This window comes from Spinacia oleracea, chromosome 1, assembly GCF_020520425.1.
Source record: "Spinacia oleracea cultivar Varoflay chromosome 1, BTI_SOV_V1, whole genome shotgun sequence".
In the NCBI taxonomy this organism is placed as follows: Eukaryota; Viridiplantae; Streptophyta; class Magnoliopsida; order Caryophyllales; family Amaranthaceae; genus Spinacia; species Spinacia oleracea.
In genome coordinates, this window is record NC_079487.1 from 132,413,520 (window position 1) to 132,432,206 (window position 18,687).

An 18,687-nucleotide genomic window follows, 5' to 3' on the forward strand; every position below is an offset into this window, starting at 1 on the left:
TTGAGGGATTAGGCATATTCATTCATTAATTTTAGCACAAGGTTGATCACGTAAACTGACAAGGTATAATTAATAATTTGCCTTATGTAGGACAACTAGGGGTGTCAAATCGGATCAACGGATCGGGTTTGGGTCAGACTCATCGGATTCGGGTTGAAACGAATCGGATTGGAGCGGATTAATTTGGCTAACGGGTCGGATCGGATCGGATTGAAAACTTAATGGACCGGATCGGGTCGGATTTTTTATTCACGGATTCATATCGGATCGGGTTGTAAACGGGTCGGATTGTAGTCGGTTTGGGTCGGATCGGATCGGATTGGAATACGACGGATTGTTAACGGGTTTAGTCGGACTATAACGGGTTCGGGTTTATGTCGGTCGGATTCATATCGGATCGGATTCATTTCGGGTCGGATTCCTATCGGATCGGATTCATTTCGGATCGGATTCATATCGGATCGGATTAATCGGTAACAGACTAAAACAGTTTGGATTGAAACTAATTTAGTCTGGTTACATTGGATTCAGTTTTATATTGGTTCGGGTAATTATCGGATTGGGTTATTTGGTAGCGGGTTGGAATTTGGGTCAGTTCGGTTCCAAATTATATATTATCATATCGATGACTTAATTAGGGGACGAAAATAATAACTAACTTTTAAAAGTAATAAGAATTTAAGATTAGTAGTATAAGTTATTGAATATATTATTATATCGATGGGTTGGAATTAGTTCGGATTAAACAGGTCACAGATTAAAAACGGATCGGATTAAAAACGGATCAGATTAAACGGGTCACGGGTTGAAACGGGTCGGATTAAACGGGTCACAGATTAAAAACGGATCGGATTAAACGGATATTCCTCGGGTTGGAACGGATTCGGATTGAAACGGATCGGATCATAAACGGGTTTCGGATCGCTTCGGATCGGATTAAATGGATCCGGATTGTCACGGATCGGTCTGTTAACGGATTCGGATCTTAATCGGATCAATACTAACGGGTTGGATCAGATTCGGGTTGAATATAATCGGATCGGATTTCGGATTTTAACTCGCGGGTTCTAAACGGTTCGGATTCTAAACGGTCGGACAAACCCATCGGGTTCACTGGGTCGGATTGAGAATTGACCCCCCTAAGGACAACAGAGAGTTTCTCATTTAGTATAAACTGGAGAGTGGTGACCCTTGCAACAAAAGTTATGGACATAGTCGCCATGGCCATGGGTCATAAGTCATACGTAGTAGTAATTAAGTTACTAACTCATAAGAGCAAAATTTGCAAAATTATAAATTTACAAAATTAAAGAAACTCAATTGAAATAAGAGCAAGATCCGAGCTCTGTTCTGCTTGACTTATTTTGATTTATTTTAGATAAGATAAGTTTCGAAAAGATTAGATGAGTTAAATAAGTTTTTAATATAAATTCAGTAAAAATAAGTTAATTTCAGACAAAATAATTATTTTCAGATAAAATAAGTTTTTGTCCAGATAAAATAAATTCAGATAATATAAATTCAATCAGAATAAGTCCAATAGAAGGTGTATTATGTTTCTCCCCTCTCTCCCTCTTTTTTCTCTTTTTAGTATTTACAAAAATTAGGTTTTCTAGGGCGGAAATAGCCAATTTTCTTCGGAAATTTGGTTATTTACGCCCCATTCTCTTTCAATTCGGTTGTACTTTTTCGTTAGATTTCAATAAAACTACATAGTTTCAGTGTAGTAGTGTAGTAAGTACCCTTATGGTGGGTTTGATTGTTTTAGTGTAGTAAGTACCCCTATGGTGGGTTTGTTTTTAGTTAAGTTTTGTGTGTTTAGTTTAGTTCAGATTGTTTCTTTGGTAAATATTTATGCAGGATCGAAGAGGATGTCAATCTTTCGACGAATCAGACAGAAATCATATTTGTCACGGCTACAACAGAGCTATAGACCCCCTCGTCAATGAAGGTTGTAAATCACAGCGATATGAAAGAGGTATACAGAATATTTGATATACTACGATCGTAGCTATGGTGAAAGGAAGTTTTTATTTGATTCGATTGTTATGTATTTGTTAGATTTAAATCTTTATGTAGATATCGTATGACTTTTTATCAATGAATTAATTAATTTATCAAAAAAAATAAGTCCAATAGAACAGAGTGATAGCCCACCAATCCCAAAAATTACAGAAACTTAATTGAAATACGACCAGGATTTGCCACCGATTTGGAGTTAGCGCGTGATTAATTAGGTGCGATGAATGTTTCTCCAAGTAATTGTCCAGCACCCTAACGTCAGTGTAAGGCCCATTATATAGGTAATAGGACCCATTCACCTCCATTGGCCTCTATATAGATTATAAAGAGCACAGGTCCAATGCTTTTTCCAATCAATTAAAGTTAGATTGAATAACAAAAGTCACAAAATCACCAACAATAATACTCCAATATTCACTACAACTCTCTCTCTCTCCTCTGTTCTCCAATACACTTGAATACCCTACCAACTCTTCTTTACGGCCAACATAAAACAACCATTCTTCTCTTACTTTTCTCTCTCTCAAATCTCAATCTATCCCTTTTTCTCTCTCTAAAATCTCAATCTATTACCGCAGAAGAACTGAAAATCTAAAATGGCTGACAACAAGGTGAATCCGATTGACAACGCAATGGGTCTGCTTCGTCTTCGTGTCGTTCGTGGTATTAATCTTGCTATTCGTGATGTTAAGAGTAGTGATCCTTATGTCGTTGTTCGTCTTGGCAAACAGGTACACTTCTATTTCATTCCTTTTATCTCATTTTCGATCTCTTTACCTCCATTGCTATTCCCCTCCTTCTGGAATTAATTTGAACCTGACAACTAATCTCACAAGGAGTATAGTCAGCTTGTTTTGTTTCTGCTTAATTTCTGTCATACTTCTATGTGTTAATTTTAATATAATTTTTTGGATTATCGATTACCCCCCCAAAAAAAGTCGGAATCTGAAAATGCACCGTTGAATAAAAATGAGAAGAAAAAACAGAAGTCGCTTTAAATTCTGCTTTAACTTATTTCGTGTCGGGCTAACTTCATTTAGACCAACTAATTAATCAATTTTATAACTTAATTACGCTTATTTAAAGTTAGTGGATGTTATAACCGACTCTTTCCGTGTATTTAAAAATCTTTGTCTTAATTGAAAAGTTAATTAATAAATATAGCCGGATTTTCTGGTTGAGCCAAACCCAACCTGAAACACTAGTTTGACATAGAGCTTTTAAAATATGTCATCTGGTCGGGTCTAGGTCGGGTCATAATCAGGTCAGATCATATCGGATTACTTTATCACTCTGGTTCAAAGCGGGTTGGTTTTCTGTAGGTCATATCGAGTTATTTTTTCTATTTCGGGTGCAAATCGAGTTAGGATCGATTCATGCTCAAATTGGGTTAAATTTTGAATTTTGGTCATTGCAGCAGTTAATGTTTGTCACGGTTAACATGGAAAAGAAAACCTTGTCTATAGAGGCGTACTGCGTACACGGTTCTCTAGTTTTCTAACGTAGGCACGAGGTAAAGCTTTGTATTAATTACGGATCGAGTAAACACTAAATAGGCTATTGATAAGTAATAAAGACATTGACAACACTTCAAAAAAACTTTTGACAATTTTATAATTTCACGTAACATTTAACTCCGTATACTATTATTTGATAGAGAAGATGACGTAAAAATTAGGACAAAGGACGAATTTTCCACGTGAAATGGGCCGTCTAGGTAGACGAAGTTCGTAACATAGAAGATGGTAAATGAAGTAATTTGACTGGAATCTGTGGATAAGGTAGTCAAACCTCAAACCTCATAATTATATTTTATATTATGCCCCTCTATTTGAATTGTCATAGATAGAGTCTGACTAATTGCTTAATTAATAAATCGGCGTTGTCAATAGTGTGACATTTGACATTAGTCCGGCCACTAATAACATTTCGCCTTCTGTTAATTGCTTAACTATCTACCTAAAATGGATTCTACTACATGTACACCTAGTGTACAATTCATTTTGTACACCATGTTTTTCTATTAGTTGAAATGACATGTTTACTGCTTTTCATTCTCATTTTTTAGTGGATTTGATAATGTGTCAACAAATTAATGGTGGTGTACATGAGAAACTTGTATACTAGGTGTACATGTAATCTTTTCCACCCAAAACACCCTGATGCTTATTAGTAATTAATTGGGATAAATAACGGATTTTACAGTATTGGTTAAGTATTAAATTAATACTCTTGTTCATGTAATTCTTTCTCAGAAACTCAAGACTCGTATCATTAAGAAATCTCTTAATCCGGAGTGGAATGAAGATCTAACTCTCTGTGTTACGGATCCCAATGAATCAATTAAATTTGTAAGTACACTTAACTTTATACCAATTTCTTCATGTCTATCAAATGAAATGAAGCAAAACATAATGCAATCTTGCTTTTTTGTTGTTGATATTTTCCCGTTAATCATGGAAGCATTTTATGTGGCTCTAGATGTTTTTTTAACAAAATCTTTTTTCTAGATTAAAGCTGATCCTGTAATCAGCATTATGTAAAGTCTCAACTACGTAAACAATAGCTTTTGCTTATTCTTTTTGGCTTTCACTGGGACCCATACTTTTTAAACTGGACAATCTTGACACCTTTCTAGTTATGTGATGGATACGCGGCATATGCTTGTGATGTATAGATGTCAAAAACTGATCCGATCCGAATACCCGATTGAATTCGTAATTGATCATGGTCTAAAATTTTGGTAAAATAGATAATCCGAAACCCGACTTGTACTGGACCAGAAAAAATCGATAATCGATTTTAACCCGATGTTGTATAACCTAAACCCGACGGAAAGATGATCGATAACTGAATTAACCCACTGAACAATGACCTTAGCCCGATTTTTACACATAACCTGTTAGTTACTTGACTTGTGGGATAAATATATTATGCTTGAATATTTGAGATGACCAAATCAGTTATCGACTTGATCTTAATCCACCGAGAGTGAACTCGGCCTAAATTTTAACCGACTCGAAAATTATTCGATCAGAACTTGACTCCAAGCCCGAGATTAACTGCTACAAATCCGATTTAAACCCGACTATATAAGACCCAAACCTGGAATTGGACCCGATCTGTATATGAAATGGGAAAAACCCGACATGGCCCGACCAAAAACCAACCCAAGTGATAAAATAACATGATATGACCCGAGATCACCCAACCCGGACCTGACCCGATGACTTTTTTTTGACAGCTTTGTGATGTAGACGTGATTTTATCCTAGACATCTTTCTAGTTTTGTGAAGCACCTAAGTAATTTCGAATTTTGACTAATTGTCGATCATTTGTGTGTGAAATTGATCAGTTTGTTTACGACCATGACGTATTCTCCTTGGATGACAAAATGGGAGACGCAGAGTTTGATATCAAGCCATTTTTGGAAGCAGTGAAGATGAATCTTCAAGGTGTTCCAGATGGAATAGTCGTCACAAAAGTTAAACCAGACAGGGAAAACTGCATTGCAGAAGAAAGCTCGATTGTTTGGAAAGATGGTAAAGTTACTCAAAACATGTTTCTCAGACTTAGAAATGTTGAGTGTGGTGAGATCGAGCTCCAAGTTCAGTGGATTGATCTTCCCCGTTCTTGATTAATTTCCTAGCTAGTCTAGTCTGTTATTTGTACATATAGCAAACTCATCAACATATTATTGGGGTTTTTTGGATCTCATGTATGAGAGAGTTTCGAATCTAGGATGCATAAAAACATGCAATAGTTTCATTAGTACTATTTTGATTTTAATGTAGCTGATTAAATTTTGTATGTGAGACTTTTAATGTTACTATTTGAAGATTGTTAATTATCTAGAAGATGTCGTGAGTTTGTTATTTACTACTCCCTCCGTCCCATAATATAGTGCCTGTTTTCCTAAAATGGTGTCCCTAAATGATGTGCCTATTTCTATTTTAAACCATTAATTTTTACTTTGAAAATTGTATTTTTTGACTTTTATTCAACCCATGTGCTTGATTTTTGTCTTTTTTAGGCCTATTTATTATGTACACACCTTTAATCTCTAATTTCTCTCTCCATAAAAGCCAACTAACATGTACTTTATCTTGAAAGAACAAATAATTATTGTTTTTATTATCAATGTTATACTTTACCTTAATAACCGTGATTTTGGTCAAACGGGCACTATATTATGGGACGGAGGGAGTATGCAATTACAAGTTAATCATTGATATAGTTCAGATAAGATAAACAACCAGCAAAGTGATAAAGGTCGCAAGTAAAAGTAATTTGTGTTGCAACTGATTTTTTAATTACAATTGTAATTTCTATTTTTAATTTATAATTTACAAAATAAAAGGAAACATATATTTACTATAACCATTATAAAAATTATTTTCATTTCGTATGTTAAGCACTTAAGCCTATGAAAATATATATTTACTATAACCAATTACAAGGAAATACTCCCTCTAGTCCTTAATACTCGCACCGTTTTGACTTTTTGCACTAGTCACTTTGACCTTATTTTATTTCTAGTATATGAAAATAAATGTTAGTATATAATATATTGTTGGCTTCATCTTAATATATATTTTCAAAATATTAATATTTTTTATAAGTTTTTAAAATATGTAGTTAAAGATATTGGTGGTCAAAGTTGTGCATTGACAAGCGTGTCCAGTCAAAACGGTGCGAGTATTAAGGGACGGAGGGAGTTTATATTTACTATAACCATTATATATATGTAAAAATAAATTATTTTCATCTTTTTTTATATATTACTTTATTTTAATATTTTCATAGTAAAATTATGGCGTTGATAGTAAAAATAATTTGATGAGTCACGATCTATGTAGCACCCTTGTGGTACCATTCATAGAGTGAAATATAGGATTCCGACACATTTTATTTTTCGCAACTTGCGATCTTTATCATCGCCCAAATAACAAACATGAAGTAGCATTGTATGCCTAAATACATCGGCACTGATTCTTAAATGGACTTGGTCCACACTAAATTTATTGTGGACCATGTCTTAAAATAAAGTCAACAACTTGTTCCTAATTCATTGTGGCATTTTAATAGGATTTATGAAAACAAACATCAAATTAGTGTCGTTATACATGTGTGTGCTTGAATAATGTGATTTTAAGTCACAATTCGCTTTTAAAAACATAGGGTTAGTATGCTTCAAAAAATAGTTACTATGTCTAAGAATTTTCGTGTTTAATTTATTATAGTTACTATATGAACAATAAATGTCACTATGAGTGTAAAAATGTACTAGAGAAAACTATTAATTTTCGGTCCACACTAATATAGTTGTGGACCAGGTCCACGTAAGAATAATCCATATATCGGTACATTGATGCATATAGGCATGCATATAACTATTGACAAAGAGTTGCAATCACTGATTAAATGATTGTATCCAAACACTACCTTAATATAATAATCATAATAAAGTATCATAGAATTTAATTTATTTATAAAATTAAAATTACATATCTCTATTATATAAGTGAAGTGATGAGGTTATTTTAGTAAATCCACTTTTGGTGTCTCCCTTGGATTACTAAAACACACTCCACAATTATGGAATATAGAACATAATGACAACCTACTCAATAGGAAAGTCCAAAGAAGCATTTTAATCAATCTAGCCCTTAAATAAATTCTTACCATTTTAATCAATCTGTTTATATGCGTTCGACTCTATCTAACTTATATATTTCTAATGTTCGCACACATCATATTTATATTATATTTTTTACATGTTGTTCAGGTTTAAATGTAATAACACAAATCTATTTCTTATATTCACACGCATCACGTGCGTATAAGACTAATACACGTAGTAACTAAACTACCCCTTCAAAATGTTCCCCTTTATAAACCTCTACCACTTTATTCCTTACCATTACCAGAAATACCTGCTCTTTTCATCATCTTCTTCCACTTTTTCCTGATATAATCGATCTCCACTATTTTCTTCCCTAAAATAAATACACAACATCTTTACAACCTTAAACATTTATCCTTAATCAGACTTTTCCTAAAAACTCCTCTCCAAAATCAACCAAAAGCGTAATCAAATGAAACAACAATTAATTCGAACCACAACTTCAATTTATGGTAATGTCGGTAAGCAACAATGTCTTTTTTCATGCCTTGTGTCTGTACTCTGTTGTTCAAAGTGTCCATCATATTAACTGTCTACGCAACTAGCACAGGCCATTCATTCTTTCTTCGTACTGTTTATCTACCTTATAAACATAGGTACACTGAATTGCACGTACCCTCATATATAATTTTAAAATTTTCTGGAAAAAAAATGAAGACAAACAGTAAGTGTTTCGAGTGTAAGAACAAAGAAAGGTTGAACAAGAAACGATTTCTGATAATTGTGAATGTGTTGGGAAGTGCGGGACCTCTAAGATTTATAGTGAATGAAGAGGATGTTTTGGGTGGAGTTATTGAAACTGCTTTGAAATTATATGCTAAAGAAGGTCGTCTCCCTGTTTTGGGTTCTGATAATTCCAAATTTCTCATCTATTGCGCCAATCTTGGATCTGATGGTAAATACTAAATACAGAGACTCCGTTTTGTAGGGTGTAAAATGTTTCATGGAAAACAATTTTTCCTTTTTTCAATCATTTTAAGCTGTTTGGTTTGGCAAGAGAAGAAAAATATTTTTCCATAACTCCATGGAAAATATTTTATTTTTCCATAGGAAACTACTTTTCCATCTTTCCTCACCTTCATCTTCCTTCTTCAGTTCTTCCTATCAATCTTAACCCATTCTCCTTTTTTTTTTTATTACTTTTCTTGTAAGGAACCAAACAAACAAAGGAAAATTAGTTTGTTATTTTGTAAAATCACTTTTCACTGAAAATGTTTTACGTCAAACCAAACGGAGCTTAATACATACTATGGTCTAGTTTGGTTGACATTCTAATACATGGGAAGTTTCAATTCCTAGGAAGGGAAGAGCAAAGAGCTTGTTCGGTTGACATGTGCATATGAAGTGAAAGTTCATAGGAAGTTCTATTTCTCCAAAATGGGGGAAGTTGCTTACCTAGTCCTCTCTACGTAAGTAGAACTTCCTATGGGAATTCTAACTTCCTATGCTCAACCAAACAAGAATACTAAATTTCTAGGAAGTTAAAACATACTACTATGAGAATTGTAAATGCAAGGGAAATAATTTCCCAAGTGCAACCAAACATCACCTATGTTTCACCCTTTTCTCTCGATACGTACATTCTAGTCACTTTTTAAATACTATTAGTAAAAGCTTTTTAATTTGACAGCTTTGAGGCCATGGGACGAGGTAGGATGTTGTGGAGCAAGGAATTTTGTGTTATGCAAAAAGCGAGAGCAGCAATCAAACATGAGTGAGGCAAGATCCCATATCATCTCACGTAAGGGGTATTATGGGAATTGGAAAGCCTGGCTCAACAAACAAATCCTTCACCTTTAAAATATCATATTGATATCCATCCTTTTAGTAATTTGCTGCTTAAATCAAACATATTTGCTTTTGTGTACTACTGCCTTTATAAAATAATCGGTGCTCCATCATTATCATATTTTAACTACTGTACTACTTTGTCAAATAATTATATCAAGTTAAGGATGAACCGGATACTAAAACCAAAAAAATAATGTGTTATACACACCATACTGCCAGAAATTTCAGGCAATTAATATCAATGTGTAATCTATATGTATACTTCGGGGATACAACAGTGTATTTTAGTACTGTAAAATAATATTGTTCCAACATGAATAATATGGGCTTCATCAAGTTGTGAGTTTCGTTTTCGGGGAAGCCAATTGAGCGGCATATTAGATAGCAAATGTAGGTCATCTTATTAGTAACACTATGTGTATTGTTTCTAGTACTAGCCCACGTTTACTCTCTATTTTAGATAGTGATTACTTAGGAATAACCGTCGTGCGGAAGGGCTCCTAAGAGCATCTCCAATGGTTACATGTAAGGACTAGCTTGCAATTTTCATAAAACTTTTAGCTACTAGCCAACCATTGGAGTACATATGAGCAATTAGCCAAGTTAAGAAAATTAGCTCTACAAAGCTAATTAGCTTGGGAAAGAAAAAGAACGTAAAACAATTGTTTTATTTGATAAACTTGTGAATTGAATCATAAAAATAAATTTAAAAAATGGTTAAAAAAATTCAAGCAACTTGCTAACCATTGGAGCAAAATACACATGAAAAAATAGTAGCTTGAAAATCTGACATGGCAAATGAAAGCAACTCACCAATTTACTTACCATTAAAGATGCTCTAATGTACTATTTCTCCTTACCTTCCAAAAAAAAAAAAAAAAGTTGAGAGTTTGTACACCCTTTGTTCCTAAATGTTTGCCCCATACTGACTCAGCCTCAGCCAAAGCCACGGCCAAGGCCATGGGTAATAACCATGGTGTGAACAATACCAACTACCAACAAAACCAAGCAATTCATGTATATCCCATGTGTATTATGTACACAAGATTTTAGCAAAATTCTGGGTAATTACATATCAGCCAAACTCAACAATCATTAGATGTATGAATATATCAAGATCAAGGAATAATGGGGTTATGCGCCTCAATGTCTACATGTCGAATACCAGGAACAAGCTTCTGAATCTCGGATTCCAGCCTATCAACTTCACTTCCAAGAGCAGTCACGACTTCTTCACCTGCCGGTCATATACAATTATTAGCTTCTCAAAGTGATGACATTAGTAGTAAAAATCCTCTACATACATAACAGTTGCATGCTCATTCATCAAGACTTAATTAGTCTGCAATTACATACCATAATTTGACATAACCTTGATCATTTCAGTATCATCCTCTACATTTGCAGCATCCCGGAACTGCACATGGCCAGAAGCTTTCAGCTAAGTACATGGACTATGAAATTACATGTACAACAGCACATACAAAGAATATAATTAAGGATGTTTTAAGTTAACTAGCAGACATTGAATGTGTACACATCTGTATCGGTATGATGCAGCTAGGATTAAGAATTTAAGATGCGGTATCCACGCCCAACAGTTACAGAACACTTCATGTGACACAGTTCAAAGTTTCAAACGAGAAATGAGGCCATAAAAGGAGGGTTGGGAGAATGCAGTCAACCAACATGGATAGATTCGCCATTCATACAGCAATGTAGAGGTCTTTAATTAGAGTGTATTTATATGCACGGATCTAAAAGGCCTTAGAAAAAAATGAGTTTCGTTTAGACCACGTTAATAACTGGGCTATGGGTTTTAGGGCCCCTAACTTCCTACTCCCTCCGTTCTTGTTTGTTAAACTCACCTTCCATTTCCATTTGTTCTTTCTGAGTTTTACCCACTTTCACTTTATTCCTTCCAAAGTAAATGTATTTCCCACTTTTTCCCTTCCTTAACCCACTAGTAACTTTCCCCCCATAAAATGGGTGGTCCCTCCTTCCCTTTCTCTTTGGTCTTAATCTTTGTATCTACACTTCTGTAGATGAATTAGACAAAAGGATTACACTACTACTGGGCACATTAGTTTTTACCAGTGCACAAAGTTTTAGAAGATAAGTTGTTTTAAAATTAGATGTGATATGAGATAGTGGGGTATTATTTTATTGAAAAGCAGATGTGATAGAATAATTCTAAACTATTAAAGAAATAAGAATGTTGAACACTTTGATATGTACACATATCCGACACCTGTCTCAGAGTCTAAGTAACATACGTCTACAAAAAGTGAATATCATTGGAGAAATATATTTTATAAAAAGAGAACCAGTGAAAAAAAGTAATTGGAATAGATTATTAAAAAAACATACCTGTCTAGCCCATGGTTCACGCCCAGCACGATTAATATAGTTTTGCACCAGCACGACACCATTGAAATCTGTTGCAACAACACCTTTCCAGGTTAACTCACTTTGTTGCAGGCAATCTTAATGAAACGATGGAGCTAGAAGGGGTATTTGATGGATTAGACATATTCATCCATTAATTTTAGCACAAGGTTGATCACGTAATTTGACAAGGTACAATTTGCCTTATTTAGGACAACAGAGAGTTTCTCATTTAGTATAAAACTGGAGACCCTTGCAAGTTGCAAAAAAAGTTATTGACATAATCGCCATGGGTGTAATAAGTACTTGTATCCTTTCTGTGTTCTATACTAAAAAAGGTTACATCGGCAGACAATAGACTGAACTCTGTTCAATGTTCAAGTAAGTTGATATGAACAGCAAAGGAAGCAAATCAGATAAGCAATACCCACCACTAGCTACTCCCACCACAAAAAAGATGGAAAGAATAAAGCATCTGCTTTCCTTCTTGGTGAACATGGTCCCAAGTGCCGACCAGAATACCGTATCATGCAGTACAAAAATCACAGAAAGGGAAGGGAGAACATTACCAATTTCTGCCTTAAACCTGAAGAACCCAGGTCCAATCACCTCACTTTTGCAATCATAAATTGAGTCTACAACCTTCCAAAGTTTAAAGGGTATGCAGTGAGAAAGAAGTGGCATAATAATCTTGGTATTAACAGATAAAGTTAACAAGTGACTCAAGGAAAAGCGTGTCTCCCAAAGAGGACATACCGGGTCATTTTTCAAAAACTCCAAGACCTTTTGCATATCTTGATCATCAATTGCCCTTCCGATCAAAGCATGACGGTTTCTTTGGATCAAGAATATGGCGACCTGCATTATCCCAGATACAAATATTCAAAAAAAATTAAAGGAAAGATACACATAAACATACAGTAGTATCCATGAGCCACTAGTTGCAAGCTAACTACTTCTTTCTCCTTCCATGGAGATTGATTTCAACAACGCAGTAATGACCTTGCCACGGGCAAGGTTTGGGCGTTCAGGGAGGACCTCATGGCTCATGTACACAACATAACCCCTACTAGTCATAGACTATAAAGAGGTTGTGAAAGGCCACAATCTACTCTATAGATTAACTAAAAATGTAAAACATAGAAAAGAGAGACTTCCACCTTCCAACAATCAAATCTACAGAAATTGTTAAAAGTTGATCTTCTCCCTAATATATGCAGTGCCCCTCAGGGAATATAATACCTTGCGATGACTTAAAGACATTTTCGTAGACGCTCAGTGTAAACTACCCATCATTTTTTCTGTAACCAAAATTTCTCTCCTTAATGAAATACTCGTGCCCGAGAACGACAAGGAATGCCTTTGAGTTGTGGTGACATGGATAAGCCGATAATCAGCCATGTATTGATAACATAGATGTTTAGGTAAAATACGTGAGTTTGCAAGGTGTAAAGGGGAAAAAAAATTGTTGCTACTTTGTCTGTTTGATGTTTTTGTAAATAATTAGGTCAGAATAATGATAGGATGTTTGATGATCAGGTATCTACCGATCTACGGCTACTTTGTGGGAATGGATTGTATATTCAGCTTCTCAGCTGCTCAGGTTCATGGTGCTTCTCCTAGCGTTCCTCTCACTTGTTATGAATGCAGTTCTATTTTCTGCGTAATCTTTATGGTCTGCAGACTGACTCTTCGCATCATATTAAACTTCCCCCAAAAGAACCAATAGCGAATACTCCTTAATAAGCAAGCTATCAACGCAAGTTTTAGAGAAGAAGAGTAGGAGACTAAACCTTCTCTCTCTCTCTCTCTCCCCCCCCCCCCCCCCCTCCCTCTCTCTCTTCTCCCCCCTCTCCCTCCCTCCCGAAACTATGAATAAAATAATACCGAACCAGAAGAAACTAGAAATTTCACATAAGGTATGTATGATAAATCAATACAGTAAACCAAAACAAAGGTATCAAACATCAATGAATTAAAGCAATCCAACATCTAGCAATTTCTTGAGAAGTTTTACTCACCATTCCAAGCAGGTTACCGACAACAATAGAACCAATGGGGTCAAAAATTGGATTTCCGGTGTAATGCACAGCCATAAGGGAAGCGCCAGCAATAGCTAGGCCAGTAACTGCAGCACCATCCTGCAGATTCGAACTTAATAAATCAGGGACATGATGAGGGAAGGTCAAAGTCACCAAACAATACAACCCACAGCAGAAACCCATCCTTCAGACAAAAGAAAAAAAAAGGGACGGGAAATCGAAATAAATTGCAGTACCAAATGAAAGAGAAGAAAGTCAGTGTGTCCCATGGAGTGCTTCAGCAAATAAATCATGTACCATTAGTGGAAGTGAGGGAAATCATGTTACAAGTGATTTGCATGATTGCATGAACAGGAGGAAAAAATGAAGTCTGGGAGGACAAGGACTGAAGCAGAAACAATCAAGATTATGGAATTGCCCGCCAATGCAACCAACTGAATCATTAGGTTATGGACAGTATCAGCAGACTCTAGAGATCGTACAAGCCCTTCAAACCAATATTCCTATAGACTTAACAAAGATTATAATTCTTGACTTTCTTGTCACCAGTAACATGGAAAAGAAGCTAGAGGAGCATAGACAAATAAAATATGTACATGGAAGAGTTTCATTTCTCCGAGCATGGCAAAAGCAAGAGTTTCTCCTCTAGGAGTTGAGTCCTTATTTCGTCTAGCTTAAATTTCTTTGAACTTGTAATTGTTTCAGAAAGAATATAGGAAAACCGAAAGTCCGAAACACAGGGAATCTAGAGACCTCATTAATGGAAGTATAAGATTTTACCAATACTTCCTAATCAATCATGGGCCTTTTCAGCACAATAAAACCCATCAGACCCTACTCCTATTTGTTTGGTTCAACTCCTGATTTTGAATAAAAGTATAAAACTATCCCTCGCTATTGAGGAAAGTGCCAGAAACCAAAAGAAGACAAGTTCTGAAGCAAAACGCATGCTTGTCAACATTCCTAAAATCTGGCTCACTTTCCAAAAACTAGGATGCATAATATATTTTGTAGTAAATATACATTGAACCAAAAAGGTATACGCTTCAACGACACCAAGTTAATTAGAGTATTTGTAACTTCTTTTCGTCCTATAATGCAAGAGTAACAAACATATACCTCTGTCATGACTGCAACAGCAGTTGGATCATGGCCACGCCAAATGTAGTCTCTGAGCTTCATTCCCTCAGCAGCTGCCCCTTTCTTTACAGCATGTATTGCAACGAGAAGAGAAGCACCTGAAAAGCTACTAACGTGTAAGATTAACAAATCAAACTCAAATTATGACCAGAAAACAAAATTAAAATGACTATACCTTCAATAATAAAGGAGCCAGCAATCACAAGGGCTGCATATTTAATGTGTTCTGGGGGCTGAAAAGATGCACCATAATCCATGAAAACAGATTGACTTTAGAGCAGCTGTATAAACTGAGTAACTGATAGTCTGACACTCATAATTTAGTGAGATTTATTTTGATTTGTATTACCTCTGTATCCCACAAGTGCTGGAACCCGTGTACTATAGTTGCCCCCGAGCCAAGGCAGAATATACCAACAGCAGATATCAAGGACCAAACAAATCTCTCCTTTGAGTAACCATAGCTATGCAACAAAAAAGCAATTAATGTAAATATAAATCAAGATTAAAAATAGAATAACTATTTGAGAATGAATCCTATTTTTTTATAGCTGCTTTACACCGAAACTGTTAAATGAAAGTGTAACATTGATGGAGTTAGTTTCTATGAAATACTTACGGATGAATAGCGTCTGGGCCGCGCCTTGAACTAGTCAAACCATAAGCAAGAAGCGCCTACAATGTCAAGATGAATTAGTCTCTCTGCATTCAATAATCAATGGATAGAGTCAATCTCAACGCACCAGAACTTTCAACAAATGCCGGATAATGTCACAAGAGCTTACAAGGAAAAGGAAAGGAATTAAGAATTTACCTGATTTGCAAAATCAGCAACAGAATGTATAACTTCAGCCAGCATAACATGGCTAGAAGTCGTCATCCACACCCCGAACTTGAGTGAAAATACAAGAAAGTTGCAGCATAATGCAGTTGTGACAGCCCGTTGACTAGAAAATTAAAGAAAGCCAATCAACTAATCAAGATAAAAAGCAACAAAATGAAGAACAACAAAAGACATCTGATATTTTTAGTAATCTCTAAATCACCCAATCGAACTTTGAGCATTCGGAAGCATAATGTTCACTATGCTCCCAGTTAATGTCCTTTTCATTATACTTCTATCATGTAACTAATTTGCGCCAAGAAACCTATCACTCTCAATAAGATCATCCTCAACATAATTGAGACTGCTACCACTATACTTTCATCCAAAATTAGTCATTATAACCTGTTGAATAATACAACTATTGAACAAAGACAACTACACAAAAAAAAAATCCAACTTATTAATGACGCAAAAACTAAAAATAACCACAACAAAATACAAAAAACAAGGGGATTTTGTACTAATTTCCAACTTACTACTCATAATCTATGAAACCTCTAACTTTATTTTGTACTATCAGACAAAGCCTCTAACTTAGCTTCTATTTAAAGTAAGTAAACAAAAACATATCATTAAAAATGCGATTAATCAACAAGAGGAAACTGACAACACTCCAGCAAAATTACAAATAATTTTAAATATTACACAAATGATAAATATATATCACCTGTGTTGATCATTAACTTCAATCCTCTGAACTTCTTTAGCTCTAGTAAAAAAATCTGCAGATAAATTTAACAAAATTAGCAAAACAAAAATCAAATTTTAATTTAAAAAAAATTAAAGATGATGATTGAACAAAAATAGGAAGAAACAATTACTGCGACGAAGAGAGAGCTGATGATGGGTGAAATCAAGTGGAATTTGGGAAAATGGAGGAACCCTATTCGAAGAATCAGACAACAAAACCCCTCGCAAAAACGTGGGGGAAATACTTCTTCCAAACCCTTGTTCAACACCCGATTTCGCAGGCGGAGTAGAATTCGAATCGTCGGAAGAACACCCGAGAAGAGGAAAGAGAGAGTGAGGCGGAAGTGGTGGCGGACGTCGAGGTGGATGACGAGGGAGGAGAGAGAAAAGGCGCCGCCTCTGCATCTCCTCTAATAATGTTACTACAACTGCATTTTCTTCAGGGCAGATGAGGAGAGAGAAAACGAAGAAGATGGAAAATTGGAAATGTCGGGAAAATGGGCGCTTAGACGGAGAAGCAAGCAAGCAAGCAAGCGTATGAAGCTTTATTCTTTCTTCCCTCCAACCTCAACTCAACTCACATTACACTTTTGCACTTTGGATCGGGGATTGATTTTTAGGATACTACCGACATGGAAAGTTCGTACATCTGAGTAAAGATTGCTAAGGGCCGGGCCGGACTTCGGGCTGCCCCACGGGCCAAGGGCCTACCGGGCTGGTACCGAGCCAAGCCACCTCGACTTCAGGCCGGGTCGGTCTGAAAGTGAAAAACAGGGCACGAGCCCACGGGTTTTCGTGCCCAGCCAGGTCGGACCGTCGTGCATAAGCCTAATTTTACTAAATTTAGCCTACTTTGTCGTGCTGGGTCGAGTCGTGACGTGCCTTGTCGTGCTCTTTCCCAAAAAAAGCGGCCCACGACTTCGTGTTCTTGTCGAACCGTGCTTTTTTCAGGTCGGGCCTCGGGCCGGGCTGACCCACAAACATCTTTAATATTATGAGTGAATATGAAAATGAGGGGTTAATAAGATGATCTATACTAATATATTAAGAGGCGTTGAGAAAAATGTCTATGTGGCACGTAGTACTCTTCCCTTTGCGCCACATCATCCACTCACCAAATGATATGTCATATCATGGACAACCAAAAATCAATACATACAATGAGGTTCAAACTCGAGACCCCAAGTGTGGAGGATAACTCTCATTACCATCTTAACCAACAACCATTTGTGGTTTATCTTTTCACATTAATTTATAAATGAATGTTAACATGAAATTTACAACAACTAAACTTTTATGTGACTTTTTATTTTCTATTGACTATTTTGGAAAAAAATAATAATTAAAGAATTAGGATAACCATGAATAACTATAATGTCATAAGTCTCATAATTAAGCATCAACTACAGAAATGCCTTGCATGGCTACATGTATCTAATTTGGTGTTTGTTAATTTTGAATCACTTATTTCCACTAGAAAACAAATTATACAAATTGTAAGATGATGCAATTGAAAAATTATTTCTCACGATAAATGACTTAGTTTGTTTGTGTAGTTGACGAACTTGATGAATGCTTTCACTTAATGCTTTACATGTATCTTATCAAATATTTTGCTCAAGAAAAATCTAAAATTTTAACTATTCAATGTAGCAATCGGGGCATCGCCCGAGCCACACACTAGTTTAAATTCTAAAATGTGTCCTCGTCAGAAGTAAAAGTTTCTTTGATTATCATATAAAGTGATTTTTTTACAAGACGAAAGAATATCCTATAAAATTGATTAGATTACACTTAAGTTATTTTTAGTAAAGGTCATAAGTAAACATGGTAGTTTAGAAGTTAAACGGTATACCTCATATTGTATTTAATGGAAATCGCACGTAGATTATATAACAAAATTTACTTAGTCATAAATTGTTGATGAATAATTACTTTGGTTCTTACCTTTCAAATTAGCAACCACAAACCCTACCATTTATGTGAGTCTTTTTTTCAAATAAGTTATAATCAAAGTTAATATTTAGGGAAGGACACATCCA

The 18,687-nt window shown here is 35.4% G+C and overlaps 3 protein-coding genes across 3 annotated transcripts; 2 read left to right on the plus strand and 1 right to left on the minus strand.

Annotated features, from left to right (window-relative positions):
• Positions 1-2,375: 2,375 nt before the first annotated feature.
• Positions 2,376-5,879, plus strand: LOC110785564 (protein C2-DOMAIN ABA-RELATED 4). The gene is made up of 3 exons (XM_021990023.2): positions 2,376-2,753; positions 4,278-4,373; positions 5,378-5,879. Exons 1-3 carry the CDS (start codon positions 2,619-2,621, stop codon positions 5,657-5,659), a joined length of 513 nt encoding a protein of 170 aa, XP_021845715.2. The 5' UTR covers positions 2,376-2,618; the 3' UTR covers positions 5,660-5,879.
• A 2,326-nt stretch (positions 5,880-8,205) lies between these two features.
• On the plus strand, positions 8,206-9,853 carry LOC110785526 (uncharacterized protein At4g22758). Its single transcript, XM_021989976.2, has 2 exons — positions 8,206-8,603; positions 9,339-9,853. Exons 1-2 carry the CDS (start codon positions 8,360-8,362, stop codon positions 9,506-9,508), a joined length of 414 nt encoding a protein of 137 aa, XP_021845668.1. The 5' UTR covers positions 8,206-8,359; the 3' UTR covers positions 9,509-9,853.
• A 639-nt stretch (positions 9,854-10,492) lies between these two features.
• LOC110785565 (metal tolerance protein C4) lies at positions 10,493-17,266 on the minus strand. The gene is made up of 13 exons (XM_021990024.2): positions 16,777-17,266; positions 16,623-16,677; positions 15,884-16,016; positions 15,689-15,744; positions 15,419-15,533; positions 15,245-15,302; positions 15,049-15,167; positions 13,909-14,028; positions 12,644-12,745; positions 12,457-12,529; positions 11,870-11,937; positions 10,856-10,916; positions 10,493-10,736 (listed from the first exon to the last, which is right to left on the minus strand). The coding sequence occupies exons 1-13, from the start codon at positions 17,048-17,050 to the stop codon at positions 10,618-10,620; spliced, it is 1,353 nt and encodes a 450-aa protein (XP_021845716.1). The 5' UTR covers positions 17,051-17,266; the 3' UTR covers positions 10,493-10,617.
• Between the last annotated feature and the right edge of the window lie 1,421 nt (positions 17,267-18,687).

Bases quoted from the DNA above. Each gene is read 5' to 3' on its own strand.
- LOC110785564 (XM_021990023.2), top strand. From the start codon at position 2,619: ATGGCTGACAACAAGGTGAATCCGATTGACAACGCAATGGGTCTGCTT. The intron at 2,754-4,277 runs GTACACTTCTAT...ATTCTTTCTCAG, and splicing joins TTGTTCGTCTTGGCAAACAG to AAACTCAAGACTCGTATCAT. The intron at 4,374-5,377 runs GTAAGTACACTT...GAAATTGATCAG, and splicing joins CCAATGAATCAATTAAATTT to TTTGTTTACGACCATGACGT.
- LOC110785526 (XM_021989976.2), top strand. From the start codon at position 8,360: ATGAAGACAAACAGTAAGTGTTTCGAGTGTAAGAACAAAGAAAGGTTG. The intron at 8,604-9,338 runs GTAAATACTAAA...TTAATTTGACAG, and splicing joins CGCCAATCTTGGATCTGATG to CTTTGAGGCCATGGGACGAG.
- LOC110785565 (XM_021990024.2), bottom strand. From the start codon at position 17,050: ATGCAGAGGCGGCGCCTTTTCTCTCTCCTCCCTCGTCATCCACCTCGA. The intron at 16,017-16,622 runs GTGATATATATT...TTAATTTTCTAG, and splicing joins GAAGTTAATGATCAACACAG to TCAACGGGCTGTCACAACTG. The intron at 11,938-12,456 runs GTAATGTTCTCC...TTGTTGCAACAG, and splicing joins CAGGTTTAAGGCAGAAATTG to ATTTCAATGGTGTCGTGCTG.